The sequence below is a fragment of the Anomaloglossus baeobatrachus genome, chromosome 3, assembly GCF_048569485.1.
Source record: "Anomaloglossus baeobatrachus isolate aAnoBae1 chromosome 3, aAnoBae1.hap1, whole genome shotgun sequence".
Lineage (NCBI taxonomy): Eukaryota > Metazoa > Chordata > Amphibia > Anura > Aromobatidae > Anomaloglossus > Anomaloglossus baeobatrachus.
In genome coordinates this window covers 581,411,828-581,427,303 of record NC_134355.1, presented here as the reverse complement: position 1 = coordinate 581,427,303, position 15,476 = coordinate 581,411,828, and the positions used below count along the sequence as shown (strand labels likewise).

Sequence of the window (15,476 nt, the reverse complement as noted above, 5' to 3'; positions counted from 1 at the left end):
TGAATTCTGAAGTGTACCGGGATACACTTTCAGCCCAGATTTAGCCAAATGCCGCAAAGTTGATCGGACGGCGCTTCATAGTACAGATGGACAATGACCCCAAGCATATAGCCAAAGCTACCCAGGAGTTCATGAGTGCAAAAAAGTGGAACATTCTGCAATGGCCAAGTCCATCACCAGATCTTAACCCAATTGAGCATGCATTTCACTTGCTCAAATCCAGACTTAAGACGGAAAGACCCACAATCAAGCAAGACCTGAAGGCTGCGGCTGTAAAGGCCTGGCAAAGCATTAAGAAGGAGGAAACCCAGCGTTTGGTGATGTCCATGGGTTCCAGACTTAAGGCAGTGATTGCCTCCAAAGGATTCGCAACAAAATATTGAAAATAAAAATATTTTGTTTGGGTTTGGTTTATTTGTCCAATTACTTTTGACCTCCTAAAATGTGGAGTGTTTGTAAAGAAATGTGTACAATTCCTACAATTTCTATCAGATATTTTTGTTCAAACCTTCCAATTAAACGTTACAATCTGCACTTGAATTCTGTTGTAGAGGTTTCATTTCAAATCCAATGTGGTGGCATGCAGAGCCCAACTCGCGAAAATTGTGTCACTGTCCAAATATTTCTGGACCTAACTGTATACCTTGAATGGAGCATCAGGACACATGCAAGATCTCACTCCTTCTCACTACAATCTTATATATATATATATATATATATATATATATATACATACAGACCAAAAGTTTGGACACACCTCCTCATGCAAAGAGTTTTCTTTATTTTCATGACTCTGAAAATTGTAGATTCACATTGAAGGCATCAAAACTATAAATCAACACATGTGGAATGAAATGCTTAACAAAAAAGTTGTGAAACAACTGAAAGTATGTCTTATATTCTAGGTTCTTCAAAGTAGCCACCTTTTGCTTTGATTACTGCTTTGCACACTCTTAAAAAAATTGTTTAAAAGAACAGAGAGTCCTCAGTGGTTGATACCTTTTAATGGCTAACTGAAAGGATGGTAATAATTGCAAGCTTTCGAGACTACTCAGGTCTCTTCATCAGGCATGGTATAACACAAAATCTGAAGAGTCACGTATTTATACACAACAGGACTTAGAATAGTGCAGTAAAAAAAAAAAAAAAAAAAAAAAAAGGAACAAGTTATATGAAACAGAACTATCTCTATGGCAGGGGGACAAGCTGTTCTAGCCATAAATACTGCTGCAGTTCAGTGTGAAAGTTTTATTGTCCTTTGATAAGGGTCTGGTCCAGGGCTGTGACACGCTCGGATGGTCAGAGGAGCACATCTTTTAACTGATGTAAAAAGACATGAATCCATGAGACACATTCATTCCTTCTCTGAATGTGTCAAAGGTCATCATAAGTTTGTACTCCCATAGTCTCCTGTCTCTCTGGGACTTGAAGTTTCCTTTCAATACCAGCAATTTCATGTCCATGATGCTGTGGTCTGGGTTACAAAAATGTTTGGCCACAGGTAGATCCATCCTTTTTTCTCTAATTGTGTGGCGGTGAGAATTCATCCTTGTCCTGAGCTGTTGTCCTGTCTCCCCTACATACAGACCCCCAGTTGGACATTTGGTACATATAATTAAGTACACCACATTGGTTGTGGTGCAGCTGAACGTACCTGGGATCTTGTAGTCCTGATGTGATCTGGGAATCTTTATCTTGTCCGTTGTCAATATTAATGGACAGGTCTTGCATTTTTTCTGGTTGCAGGGAAATGTTCCTGTTGGTGTTGGAGAGGACAGGGAGCTTCTGACAATGATGCTTCTTAGATTTGGGGGCTGTCTAAAACACAGAAGTGGGGGGTCTGGAAAAATAGATTTTAACCGGGCATCTTTTTGCAGTAATGGTTGTAGTTTCCGTGCAGCTCCTCTAAACACCTCCAGATGTGGATTGTAGGTGACTACAAGAGGGACCCGGTTGTTCTCTTCTTTGGTTTTATTCCCAGATCACATCAGGACTACAAGATCCCAGGTACGTTCAGCTGCACCACAACCAATGTGGTGTACTTAATTATATGTACCAAATGTCCAACTGGGGGTCTGTATGTAGGGGAGACAGGACAACAGCTCAGGACAAGGATGAATTCTCACCGCCACACAATTAGAGAAAAAAGGATGGATCTACCTGTGGCCAAACATTTTTGTAACCCAGACCACAGCATCATGGACATGAAATTGCTGGTATTGAAAGGAAACTTCAAGTCCCAGAGAGACAGGAGACTATGGGAGTACAAACTTATGATGACCTTTGACACATTCAGAGAAGGAATGAATGTGTCTCATGGATTCATGTCTTTTTACATCAGTTAAAAGATGTGCTCCTCTGACCATCCGAGCGTGTCACAGCCCTGGACCAGACCCTTATCAAAGGACAATAAAACTTTCACACTGAACTGCAGCAGTATTTATGGCTAGAACAGCTTGTCCCCCTGCCATAGAGATAGTTCTGTTTCATATAACTTGTTCCTTTTTTTTTTTTTTTTTTTTTTTTTTTTTTTTTTTTTTTTACTGCACTATTCTAAGTCCTGTTGTGTATAAATACGTGACTCTTCAGATTTTGTGTTATACCATGCCTGATGAAGAGACCTGAGTAGTCTCGAGAGCTTGCAATTATTACCATCCTTTCAGTTAGCCATTAAAAGGTATCAACCACTGAGGACTCTCTGTTCTTTTAAACAATTTTTTTATCTCTACTGGCTAACACGGTACAAAGATATATTTTACTTGCACACTCTTGGCATTCTCTTGATGAGCTTCAAGAGGTAGTCACCGGAAATGGTCTTCACTTCACAGGTGTGCCCTGTCAGGTTTAATAAGTGGGATTTCAGCTCACTCCAAAGAATTTCTGTTGGGTTTAGGTATGGAGACTAGCTAGGCCATTCCAGGACCTTGAAATGCTTCTTACGGAGTCACTCCTTAGTTGCCCTGGCTATGTGCTTCGGGTCATTGTCATGCTCGAAGACCCATCTACAACCCACTTCAATGCTCTTACTGAAGGAAGGAGGTTGTTGGCCAAAATCTTGCGACATGTGACCCCATCCATCCTCCCTTCAATATTTTGCAGTCCCTCTTTGCAGTAAAGCAGCCCCAAAATATTATGTTTCCACTCCCTTGCTTCATGGTTGGAACGGTGTTCTTGAGGTTGTATTTATCCTTCTTCATCCAAACACAGATGAAGAAACTTTTTGATACCAAAAAGTTCTATTTTGGTCTCATCTGACCACATGACCTTCTCCCATGCCTCCCTTGGATCATCCAGATGTCATTGTTGAACCTCAAACAGGCCTGAACATGTGCTGGCGTGATAAGGGGGATCTTGCGTGCCCTGCAGGATTTTAATTCATGACAGCATAGTGTATTACTAACTGTAATCTTTGAGACTGTGGTCTCAGCTCTGTTTAGGACATTGACCAGGTCCGGTGTAGTTTTGGGCTGATTCCTGACCTTTCTCAGAATCATCCTTAACCCACAAGGTGCGAAATATTGCGTGGAACCCCAGACTGAGAAAGATTGACAGTCATCTTGTGTTACTTCCATTTTCTAATAATTGTGCCAACAGTTGTTGCCTTCTCACCAAGCTGCTTGCCTGTTGTCCTGTAGCCCATCCCACACTTGTGCAGGTCTATAGTTTTGTCCCTGGTGTCTTTAAACAGCTTTTTGGTCTTGGCCATGGTGGAGAAGTTTGATTGATTGAGTGTGTGGATAGGTGTCATTTATACAAGTAACGAGTTCAAGCAGATGCAATTAATACACATAATGAGTGCAGAATAGGAGGGCTTTTTGATCGAAAAAATAACAGGTCTGTGAGAGTCAGAATGTTTGCTGGTTGCCAGATGATCATATATTTATTTAATGCAATATAATAAAAATTAGTTATTTAAGAATCATACAATATGATTTTCTAGCTTTTTTGGGGGGATTCCGTCTCCGTTGAAGTGTACCTACAATAAAAATTACAAATCTATCCATTCTTTATAGCTGGAAAAACGTGTAAAAACGGCAGTGTATCAAATACTTATTTTCCTCACTGTACATAAAATTACTTCAGGGGGAACTGGAGTACATTTGTGCAAAGATTTTGTGACTTTTTAATAAGTGGTAATTCAGAAATTCAAAAAAAATCAGGCAAACACTTATAAATTAACTTTAAAAAATGAAAATTAAATTAAATTAAAAGTGAAAAGGCGCAAATAAAAAATGGGCAAAAACACCAAAAATTAGACAAAAAGGGCTCAAATCCAATAATGAATCAGGCTTAAAACTAGCTTACACATTTTTATCAGTCTAATTTTGGTCCATACGGGAATATTTTGGTGCTCTGAATTAAAAAACACATGCTGTCAGTAGAGTTGAGGGAGTAGCTAACTATTCGTACTCGCTATACTCATAACGAGTCCTGTCTAATACACACGTACTGTATTCATTCCGAAAAACGTGTGCAGTGCAAGTCAATGGGGAAATCTCACAATGTAACGAGTAACTTGAATTCTTTACTATTCGCTACTCGCACGAATAGTACAGCATATGGGTTACTCATTACTTTGCGAGTATTCCCCATTGACTTGCATTGCACATGCTATTTGGAAGGAATACGTTAGTATAAAGGCCGCTTTACACGCTACGACATCGCTAAAGCGATGTTGTTGGGATCACGGATTTTGTGACACACATCTGGCCGCATTAGCGATGTCGTTGCGTGTGACACCTATTAGCGATTTTGAATCGTTGCAAAAACGTTCAAAATCGCTAATCGGTGACATGCCTTCCTAATCTCCTCAATTATCGTTGCTGCTGCAGTAACGATGTTGTTCGTTGTTCCTGCGGCAGCACACATCGCTATTTGTGACAACGCAGGGACGAGGAACATCTCCTTACCTGCGTCACGCCAGCAATGAGGAAGGAAGGAGGTGGGCGGGATGTTACGTCCCACTCATCTTCGCCCCTCCGCTTTGATTGGGCGGCCGCTTAGTGACGTCGCTGTGACGCCGAACGAACCGCCCCCTTAGAAAGGAGGCGGGTCACCGGTCACAGCGACGTCGCTAGGCAGGTAAGTACGTGTGACGGGTGCGCGCGATGTTGTGCGCAACGGGCAGCGATATGCCCGTGTCGCACAACCGATGGGGGCGGGTACGCACGCTAGCGATATCGGTAACGATATCGCAGTGTGTAAAGCAGCCTTTAGACAGGACTCGTTATGAGTATAGCGAATACGAATAGTTAGATACTCGCTCAACTCTAAACATTATATGTGTGATGACAGAAAAGAAATGAAAAGAGTTGTCTAAGATCAGTATAAAACGGTCTGTTTTTCTGCCAGAAACATTTTATGAGCTGATCAGTCATCAGAATCAGGCTATCCTTGTCATATGTATGGATTTTTTAATGTCAAATCTTTGGGCAACTAATGTGCCACATGTGAGCAAACCTTGTCTTGGAAGATTCATGGAAATTCATGACATATTCTTTTTTTAATCATTCTGAAATTACCGTATAAATGTATTTTATCTTATAATTACCTGCGCATTTTGGAAAAAGGTCACAATGTCTGTAGTTTTGTCTCCAGCGCTTCTGGTCACTACAGCATTGACTGGAATCCGTGCCATATTGCACTGCTGGTACTGGTCTATTGCTTTTCTGCTATTGTCGGGGCAGAGTAGCTGAAAGTTTTTACTGAGTTGAGCTGAAATACAGAGTTGTACATATTATCTATAAAATCTATGGATATGACCCAAATATCTGAGCTGGGAAAACCCCCTTTTATTTGTGTGAAAATTGTGTATAATACACACATATACATACATACATACATATATTATGATTACCTGGTACAGTCGTGTGCGACACAAAAGCCACATCACCCTTGTTGTCTCTCAGACATCTGTGCAAAAGTAAAAATAAATCCACTGAAATCCAGATATATCTCTATATTATACACATGATATATCTATATAATAGTGCATATATTCTGTGTACATTCATTATATACATATCAGGTATAAATCTGTGACACACATGCTTTGCCAGTTGGGACTACATTGTGCGTACCTGAATGCTCCGTCAGAGCCGTAGTACGGTTCATCATTGCCGAGCTTGCACTTTTTACTCCCCCGTCCTATACATTGCTTACACAGGTTGGGCTGAGAGGCTCCTGGGATACAACTTGCTGAGAAATACTTTGAGACGGCTGAATAGGAAGAATTGTATACAAATATACAGTTAGGTCCAGAAATATTTGGACAGTGACACAATTTTCGCGAGTTGGGCTCTGCATGCCACCACATTGGATTTGAAATGAAACCTCTACAACAGAATTCAAGTGCAGATTGTAACGTTTAATTTGAAGGTTTGAACAAAAATATCTGATAGAAATTGTAGGAATTGTACACATTTCTTTACAAACACTCCACATTTTAGGAGGTCAAAAGTAATTGGACAAATAAACCAAACCCAAACAAAATATTTTTATTTTCAATATTTTGTTGCGAATCCTTTGGAGGCAATCACTGCCTTAAGTCTGGAACCCATGGACATCACCAAACGCTGGGTTTCCTCCTTCTTAATGCTTTGCCAGGCCTTTACAGCCGCAGCCTTCAGGTCTTGCTTGTTTGTGGGTCTTTCCGTCTTAAGTCTGGATTTGAGCAAGTGAAATGCATGCTCAATTGGCTTAAGATCTGGTGATTGACTTGGCCATTGCAGAATGTTCCACTTTTTTGCACTCATGAACTCCTGGGTAGCTTTGGCTGTATGCTTGGGGTCATTGTCCATCTGTACTATGAAGCGCCGACCGATCAACTTTGCGGCATTTGGCTGAATCTGGGCTGAAAGTAAATCCCGGTACACTTCAGAATTCATCCGGCTACTCTTGTCTGCTGTTATGTCATCAATAAACACAAGTGACCCAGTGCCATTGAAAGCCATGCATACCCATGCCATCACGTTGCCTCCACCATGTTTTACAGAGGATGTGGTGTGCCTTGGATCATGTGCCGTTCCCTTTCTTCTCCAAACTTTTTTCTTCCCATCATTCTGGTACAGGTTGATCTTTGTCTCATCTGTCCATAGAATACTTTTCCAGAACTGAGCTGGCTTCAAGAGGTGTTTTTCAGCAAATTTAACTCTGGCCTGTCTATTTTTGGAATTGATGAATGGTTTGCATCTAGATGTGAACCCTTTGTATTTACTTTCATGGAGTCTTCTCTTTACTGTTGACTTAGAGACAGATACACCTACTTCACTGAGAGTGTTCTGGACTTCAGTTGATGTTGTGAACGGGTTCTTCTTCACCAAAGAAAGTATGCGGCGATCATCCACCACTGTTGTCATCCGTGGACGCCCAGGCCTTTTTGAGTTCCCAAGCTCACCAGTCAATTCCTTTTTTCTCAGAATGTACCAGACTGTTGATTTTGCTACTCCAAGCATGTCTGCTATCTCTCTGATGGATTTTTTCTTTTTTTTCAGCCTCAGGATGTTCTGCTTCACCTCAATTGAGAGTTCCTTAGACCGCATGTTGTCTGGTCACAGCAACAGCTTCCAAATGCAAAACCACACACCTGTAATCAACCCCAGACCTTTTAACTACTTCATTGATTACAGGTTAACGAGGGAGACGCCTTCAGAGTTAATTGCAGCGCTTAGAGTCCCTTGTCCAATTACTTTTGGTCCCTTGAAAAAGAGGAGGCTATGCATTACAGAGCTATGATTCCTAAACCCTTTCTCCGATTTCGATGTGAAAACTCTCATATTGTAGCTAGGAGTGTGCACTTTCAGCCCATATTATATATATAATTGTATTTCTGAACATGTTTTTGTAAACAGCTAAAATAACAAAACTTGTGTCACTGTCCAAATATTTCTGGACCTAACTGTATTGCTGAGTTTTTTATTTGATTGGATAATTTAGAAAACAATGACAAATAAAAATCTAGTTAATAATTTGGTAAATGGAATTGTCTTTGTAAAGGGTTTCCAACCTCCATACATAAACCCCCAGTTAGCTTAAAGGGGTGGTTCACCCATATTTTTTATTGTCTAGATCGATATTATATTGAGAAACAATGTTTCTCTCAAATAACTTATGTTGTCAATAGTGCCTGTGAGAGGCGCTATTGCAGACCGCTGCTCCCCGTCTAGTGACGTACCCGTCCAATGCTGCCACGTCACATCCGTGCGGCCGGCTGCGTTCTGAGCCCATCTTCTCCCTGCTCCCCCCTCCCTCCTCCCGCACGTCTCTTGCTTGCAGCGTTCTGCGAGGAGGGAGGAGGGAGGGGGGAGCAGGAGATGTGCCGTGCTAGGAGGGAGGAGGGAGGAGGGAAGGGGGAGCAGGAGACGCGTCGTGCTGCTGTGCTAGGAGGGAGGAGGGAGGGGGGAGCAAATGGGCTGTGACAGCAGTGAAACACCGCTCACAGCTCAGAGTCTGGAAGACTGTAGCCGGCCGCACAGATGTGACGTGGCAGCATTGGACGGGTACGTCACTGGACGGGGAGCTGCGGTCTGCAATAGCGCCTCTCACAGGCACTATTGACAACATAAGGTATTTGAGAGAAACATTGTTTCTCAATATAATATCGATCTAGACAATAAAAAATATGGGTGAACCACCCCTTTAAATGAAACCTGTCACCTTGGAAAATGCTATTTACCTTCAGTTATAGGTGTACTCTGCAGGTCATAGCATTACAATGCTATCTGGCAGGCTTACTGAAAGTGGAGCTACTGGGAGAAAATGAACTTATTTCCTCCCAGTAGCCGGCTTTGAGTTATGTGGCATGCAGGGAGCGACTACAGTAACTGCTCACAGTGCTGCTCGCGGTTTCTGTAAGCACACACATGTGCCGCCCCCACGTCAGCAGCCGGGTTGCTCAGATCCGGATCCGCAGTGGCTCGAGGTGTCTCCAGACCCGGGGGTCGTGCGGACACTCAAATAAAAAGGGGCGTAATATGTACAGGGGATTGTGGTAGATACTTTGTGACGCCACCCACGGTGTGTGGTAAGGTGGAGTACCACTGCTGCTGTTGGGGAGCATCCGGGGGCGATGGAATGGCAGCTGGATATTAACCCCTCCGTGGATAGGGGTGGATGCCCCGGGGCTCAGTGCACACAGGAGGTTATGGCTGTTGGTGGTGATGCACCGGGCCGGACAGGAGCGTGTTGGTGTACTCACGATTGAATAAATGCACATGAGTCTGCTGGTAAACCATGGTGTCAGTGGCCGGCTGCCGCTTCAGGGTGTATACGGTTCCCACAACCGGCTGGTGTACCAATGTCCCTTCCTCCGGCACTCTGTATTTTCCTTCTCTTTTAGACGACCTCGTATGGAACGGGGAAGTCGACTCCCGGTTTGGTTTTGGTTGGGAAATGTGCCCGCGAAAACTGACCCTTGGGGTCTCAGTGGGTTGTTGCGGATACCCTATCCCTCGCGGTGGGCTGCCGTTTCGCTCTATCTGGACTAACACTTTGGAACAATGTCTGGAATCTTGCTCCTGGCCTGGTTAACTAGAGAAGAGATTGCAACCGTCTTCTAACTAGGGTCCAGGTACCCTGCCTGTGCACGGTTTCCAGACCGGATCTCCGCTGTCGGTACCGGCGGGCTCCAACCCTGTCTCGGTCCACTCTGTATTTCCGTGACCGGACTCCCGTCGCCTTTGGACACGGTCCACTGCTTGCCACCTAGCCAGTAGACCAGAGCCACTACCCTGGCTACCCTGCACTAGGCACAGACTTCACTTCACTTGCGCTCTGACTTGAACTTGCACTAGAACTCAACTGCACTTAGAAACACTCCGACTGGTTCCCTCCCCCGGATCCTCAAGACCCATAGGTGGGAGCTCCCAATCTGCCTGGTCCTGCCCACTGGTGTGTCCTTCCTACCCTGAGGGGGGGGTGGCTAGGATTTTGTGGCTGATGGAACCTGGTGTAGGATGGTGTTGTGTGGGGTGTAGTGTTCTTCTGTGACCACCTGGCGGCGCCAGGGCGTCACACACACAGTTTGATTGACAGCTGGCTGTGCACAGATGCTCTGTAGAGCCGACTATCAATGAAAATACTTGGGCGTTATTACAGCCAAAGCGAGCAGTGCTGTGAGTGATGCTATGAGCGGTGACAGTAGCCACTCCTTCCACCAGTATAATGACTGAAAGCTGACCAATGCCACAAGGAAATGAGTTTATTTTCTCCCAGCAACCACACGTTCAGTAAAGCGGTTGGGCATCAATGCAGCTCTTTCATTGGAGATTAACCCCATATTTACTGGTTAATAGCATTTTTCCATTGTGACAGATTCACTTTAAAACACAAAAATATATGCAGTTTGTGCAAATTTGAACTAGGAACTTTTTATAGAGTATTTTCTAGTTTCCAGTTATACTCCAGAGAAATCAATTAAAGGGTTTGCCTGGTCTTAAACTACAAGTCTGCAGACTCTCTATGTGACTGCAGTCTTGTGAATCCTCACATTACGCGCACTGTGTGCTTCAAAGATTCTCCGATGCCGGCTTCAAATGGTCATATGAATGTGACTATGTGATTTACATGCTTTTAGCCACATGCTGACCACAATGTATCTGGCCTCATTCAATAAACTCACATTGAGTGGTGTTGGTCCAGTGCCTCTTCTCTTACTTCCATCGCCGTCCTCTTTCCCAGCTCTGTGTGGATGACGCATCCTACGTCATCCACACAGAGGTCTCCATTGTGCTCCTGCATTCGCGCAATTTTCTCTGCCCCGGAGAAAGGTCAAAGACTACCCCCTCATATGCACTAAAATACTTTGTGCTGCTCTCAGCAGGGCAGAGATAAGTGTGGGTGCTCAGAAGCGCAGTGGAGGCCTCTGTGTGGATGGTGTAGGAATGTAGGACGTGTCATCCACATGGAGTTGGGAAGGAAGACGTTGATGGTATGAAGAGAGGAGATGCCAGACCAAGACCAGTGATGCCCATCGGACTGGAACTCCCTGTAGGTGAGTATAATAAAAGATGTTTTTTACATTATACAGTGCAGCCTGGGCTCTTATATACAGTATTCTAGAATGCTGTATATAAGGCCTCACTGGTGGTGGCCACAAATCTAGTGACAGATTCCCTTTAATACAAATCTGGTTTTCATAGTATTTCACCCAGAATTTATTGTGGTGAGAGGAGTTGATCTTTTGAAATTCACAATTCAGTAGCTTGAATTTTTCCCAAATATTAGATTAACAGCGTATTGATCTGTCATAAATCGTCAATCACACATAACCTCTAGGGATGATCGAATATCACAAATATTCGGCAATATTTGGCTTTGTGAATATCCGACGAATAGGTCGCCACTGTGAATATTCGATGCGCAATGTAAGTATATAGGAAGCCCGAATAGTTGCTATTTGGCAACTATTCGGGTTTCCCATAGACTTACATTGCGCATCGAATATTCGCAAATAGTCGAATAGCGGTGACCTATTCGGCGAATATGGGCGTTGCAGAATATTTGAGGTATTCGATCATCCCTAATAACCTCCAATTGCTCTGAAAACAGGTTTCTAACACTCTGTGCTTTCCTAGGACTGTATTAAATACTTTTCAAGTTCTTTAATACAAATATAACCTTCTTAATGATCAAGTGACCTCAACATACAGTATATGGCCACAGATAAACTGTTTATAGCTGTCTTGTCACACACACTATCTGCAATCTTTATTCAGTGTTTATCTCTTTTTCTAGTTTTATGTCTAGTGTGAGCTGTGATGTTCTCTCACTATCCAGATTCACAATAAAGCAGCTGCTGCATTCCCTGTTTCTGCTTTTATACCGGCTATATAGTCCTACCTAGCTGTATAGCATCATATAATGTAATAGCTGCAGAGACTTTTGGGATAGCCCACATGCCTGCACCTGAGGTCATATGAGCCTTCTCTGGTTCATTCAATCTTCTGCTTTGTTTTCAATGATCTCGGGCATTTTTCCAGTGATTCACAAATCAAAATGCAAATTTTCTGAGCTTAGAGAATTTTCTAAAATTTAAGATAAGTTTGAATCAATTCTCTTTTCTAATATTTACCTTTCTCTGTTTCTTCAATTGTCCAGTTCAATAACTTCTTCTCATGAAGAGCTCTTAGTGGTGAATACCATCCATCCATGTGTCTTACTCCAGTGTGGCAAGATCGCTTGTGCCTCAGCTCATTGAACTTGAAAGTGCTTGATTTTCTCACCACGGCCACCGCATAATAACAAGTTTCTACCAGAAAAAGTCCAAAGAGTATTTTAGTCATGATTTTCAACAAAAAAAACCCCAGGTAATGGGACGTTTCACTCAGTGGAATGTGACAGAGTTGCAATATTAGACACAACCCATAGACTGGAGTGGTGCCTCATGTCTAATCTCATCATATCTTATCAAACTCATAGAACAGATTTGTACCTTTCTGAGGGCCATAGCTTTCTGCCAGGATTGGTTTCAAGTTATAAGGATGCAAGGATGCTTTATAGACATTTCCACTATCCACAGTAATGGCATCAGCATCTCCATCCTGCAAGATATCAATTATTTCTTACATTTTCAGTAAAGACTATGAATATGTGCATGCAAATAGATAGGAAACCTCATTACATTACATGAATGAGCCACTGGCCCCTGATGCATCGATTCCCACCAGTTTCTATCAGACACTGATTAGTAATATATTTTGTCAGAACTGATACAATTCCTCCTGTGCATCTTGGACGCAATAAGTGACTGCTTCACTATAGATTCTGGGTATGCTGATTAACAGCTCAGTTGTCCAATCTAGTACAGGAGCATACTGATCGGTTCGGTGACAGCTCAGCCATCAAATCTGAGACTAGGATGTTCTGGGTTTTCCAGGTGTGCCTTGTTTGCTTTGATTGCCCAGCTATTAAGCTGAGTAGTCAGTCTCAGAACACTGCCAGAGTCTTCTGATAAGTTGTGTTAGTTGGCCTCTTGTGTTTTTGCTCTGAGAATTGATATTTTGCGGCCTGACCATGGACTTTGTTGGACCACTCTTTTCCCTTTTTCCTTTGCTCTGATCCAGTACCCTCCAGGTATTCTAACTACGGACCATGACCTCACTATGCCTCTAACCTGTCCCATTAACCTTGACATGACCTCCTGGTACCGAACCCGGAATATTTGACTATCTTGCCTCATGACTTGCCCGTGTAGTGACTAGCATCACAAGAACTTTTTTTTTTCCAAATAAACATACATTTCTCACCCTCCTCAATGGTACCCACCCTCGTTCACTTGTTCTACCCCATGCTACATAAAAATCTGTTTCTGTGTAAAATTGCTTTAATTAGTTAATTGCAGAGTGCAGGACATTCATAAAAATATAACTCTTTCCATAACATGATTTCCTAAAATATGATTAAAATCAAGGCAAACAGGCACCAGACAAAAGGGTGAACCGCCAAAACTAATTGCACAAAGCCACTAGGTTATGAATCAATTTGTGTAATATGCAAAGATCAAGGATATCTACATAATAAAGTACAATGCAAATGTGGCGCCCTGGCCTAGCCAGGTCATCACAGAAAACACTCAAACACCCCCATCCAACATTAGACAGGGACACCAGCCAAACAAAAATCCTTGTTGCCTCCCTCCAGTGTCTGATGTCCACACCAGGTGGGGTGGAGCCAAGTGGTTGGCCCCACCCACCGAGGAGTTCACTGGCCTGGAGGCGGGAAAAGTGACAGAGTTTAGGAGTTGAAGTGAGAGGAGCAAGCACTTGGGTGTCTGGGTTTGTGGCCCAGGCACTAACAGCAAGGTTGGCAGACGGTGGTGGCCGTCTGCAGAAGTGGTGGAGCAACGCGGAACCGTAGGACCGGGGACGGGCGACGGCCCGCCGGTACCGACCGGGGAGCGAAGTGAAGCCAGCACACACAGGCAGGGCCATCGGACCCCAACCAGGCTTGGAGCCGCCGACAATAGTCAGATCCGAATGTGACTGGAACCCCAGGGGTTTCACAACAGCAAAAGTCCCGATTGAAGGCAACAGCCCACACCGTGAGGGTATACAGCTACCGCCTAAGGCTAGAGACCCAAGGGCCAGCGTCTGCAGGCAAACGGGCTCCTTCGTTACCCATACACCGGGGAGCAGACTACCGTTGGGAATCCATAGTAGTCAGAAAGAGAACATTAAGGTGCAGGGAAAGACAGCCGCCATCACCTGTCCGGGGAGAAACACTGCAGTCGGCTGCGGGACCCGTCCATCCAGGCGTTTGGTTTACCGAGGACTTTGTACCTTTCTTGCTGAATGAGTACACCCGTGCCATCCGGCACCGCGCCGCGCTATCCCTGCAACCCTGCACCTCACCGACCCTGCCTCCCCGCCACAACATCACCGGGCCCCGGGACCACCGACCCCTACCCACGGAGGGGGAAAACACCATCCCAGCTGCTCCTTACCATCGCTCCCGGGATCCCCGTCATCAGCAGCGGTGGTGCCTATCTTCACCACGACCCGTGGGTGGCGTCACGGACTAAATCCCCCAAACCAACCACCCCTTTCACTCACGGGCGAGGAGCGCCGCTCGAGTCCCCGGATCCGGCCCACTGCTCAAGCCACCGAGCAGCCACAGCAGCGCCGGACCCGAGCGTTAGCGAGAGCGCAGCAGCGACGGCATCCTCCCCGCCCGCGACATAAAAAACTCAACTGCATGATAGAACTTAAATTACCAGAAACATATGTAGCACCCCACGGGGCAGGTGTTTTAACCTAACCGGGCCAGGCCACTCCGTGACAATGCAGAGGATCTGCACCCCAGCCCAGCAACGAATAGGTTAAAACACCTGCCCCATGGGGTGCTACACATATATCTATAACAATTCAAAGAGCACATAGAAATATCAACAAAAGAAGGCAGGGTCCCAAAGGTAACAGCATTAAAACAGGCAAATCCCCCAGTATCCAACAAATTGGAAGTGCGTTTCACACATGGCTTCGTCATTGTTGCTTTTTATAGTACTACGAGGGGCTGCTGATAAGTCTTTGGCTTTACCCAGAAAGAAACGAGATAGGATTATGAAACTTTACATTTATTCCACATACTCTCCACTGAGGACAGCACACTTCTTTCATCGGTATTCCAAGTTCTGTAAGCCTAGCAAAAAGAAGGATTTCAGTTGTGCCTCAAACCAGGCATCCATAGTAGCCAAGGCATCAGAAATGGTGTGAAATTGGGTACCCTTGAGGTGTTTCTTCAGGTCTGGAAACAGATGACAGTCGGAGGGAGCTAGATCTGGTGAATAAAGGTGGATGGTCAACCAGCTGGAAGCCCAGCTCTACCAGTTTTAGTGAAGTCACTTGTGCAGTATAAGCGGAGGCATTGTCTTGCAGGAACAAGATTCCTTTGGACAGCTTGCTGCACCTTTTGGCCTTCAGAGCTGCCTTCAATTGGTCCAATAGTTCAATGTAATACCTTGCATTGATGGTGGAACCCGT

At 44.3% G+C, this 15,476-nt stretch overlaps 1 protein-coding gene across 1 annotated transcript in view; it reads right to left on the bottom strand.

Annotated features, from left to right (window-relative positions):
• LOC142296895 (serotransferrin-B-like) overlaps positions 1 to 15,476 on the bottom strand; it is an 80,685-nt gene that overhangs the window by 47,450 nt on the left and 17,759 nt on the right. The window contains exons 3-7 of the mRNA XM_075340998.1: positions 12,431 to 12,539; positions 12,071 to 12,247; positions 6,081 to 6,219; positions 5,858 to 5,913; positions 5,552 to 5,715 (exon numbers count right to left, since the gene is read on the bottom strand). Coding sequence (XP_075197113.1) covers positions 5,552 to 5,715; positions 5,858 to 5,913; positions 6,081 to 6,219; positions 12,071 to 12,247; positions 12,431 to 12,539 — 645 coding nt within the window. The remainder of the gene's footprint in view (positions 1 to 5,551; positions 5,716 to 5,857; positions 5,914 to 6,080; positions 6,220 to 12,070; positions 12,248 to 12,430; positions 12,540 to 15,476) is intronic.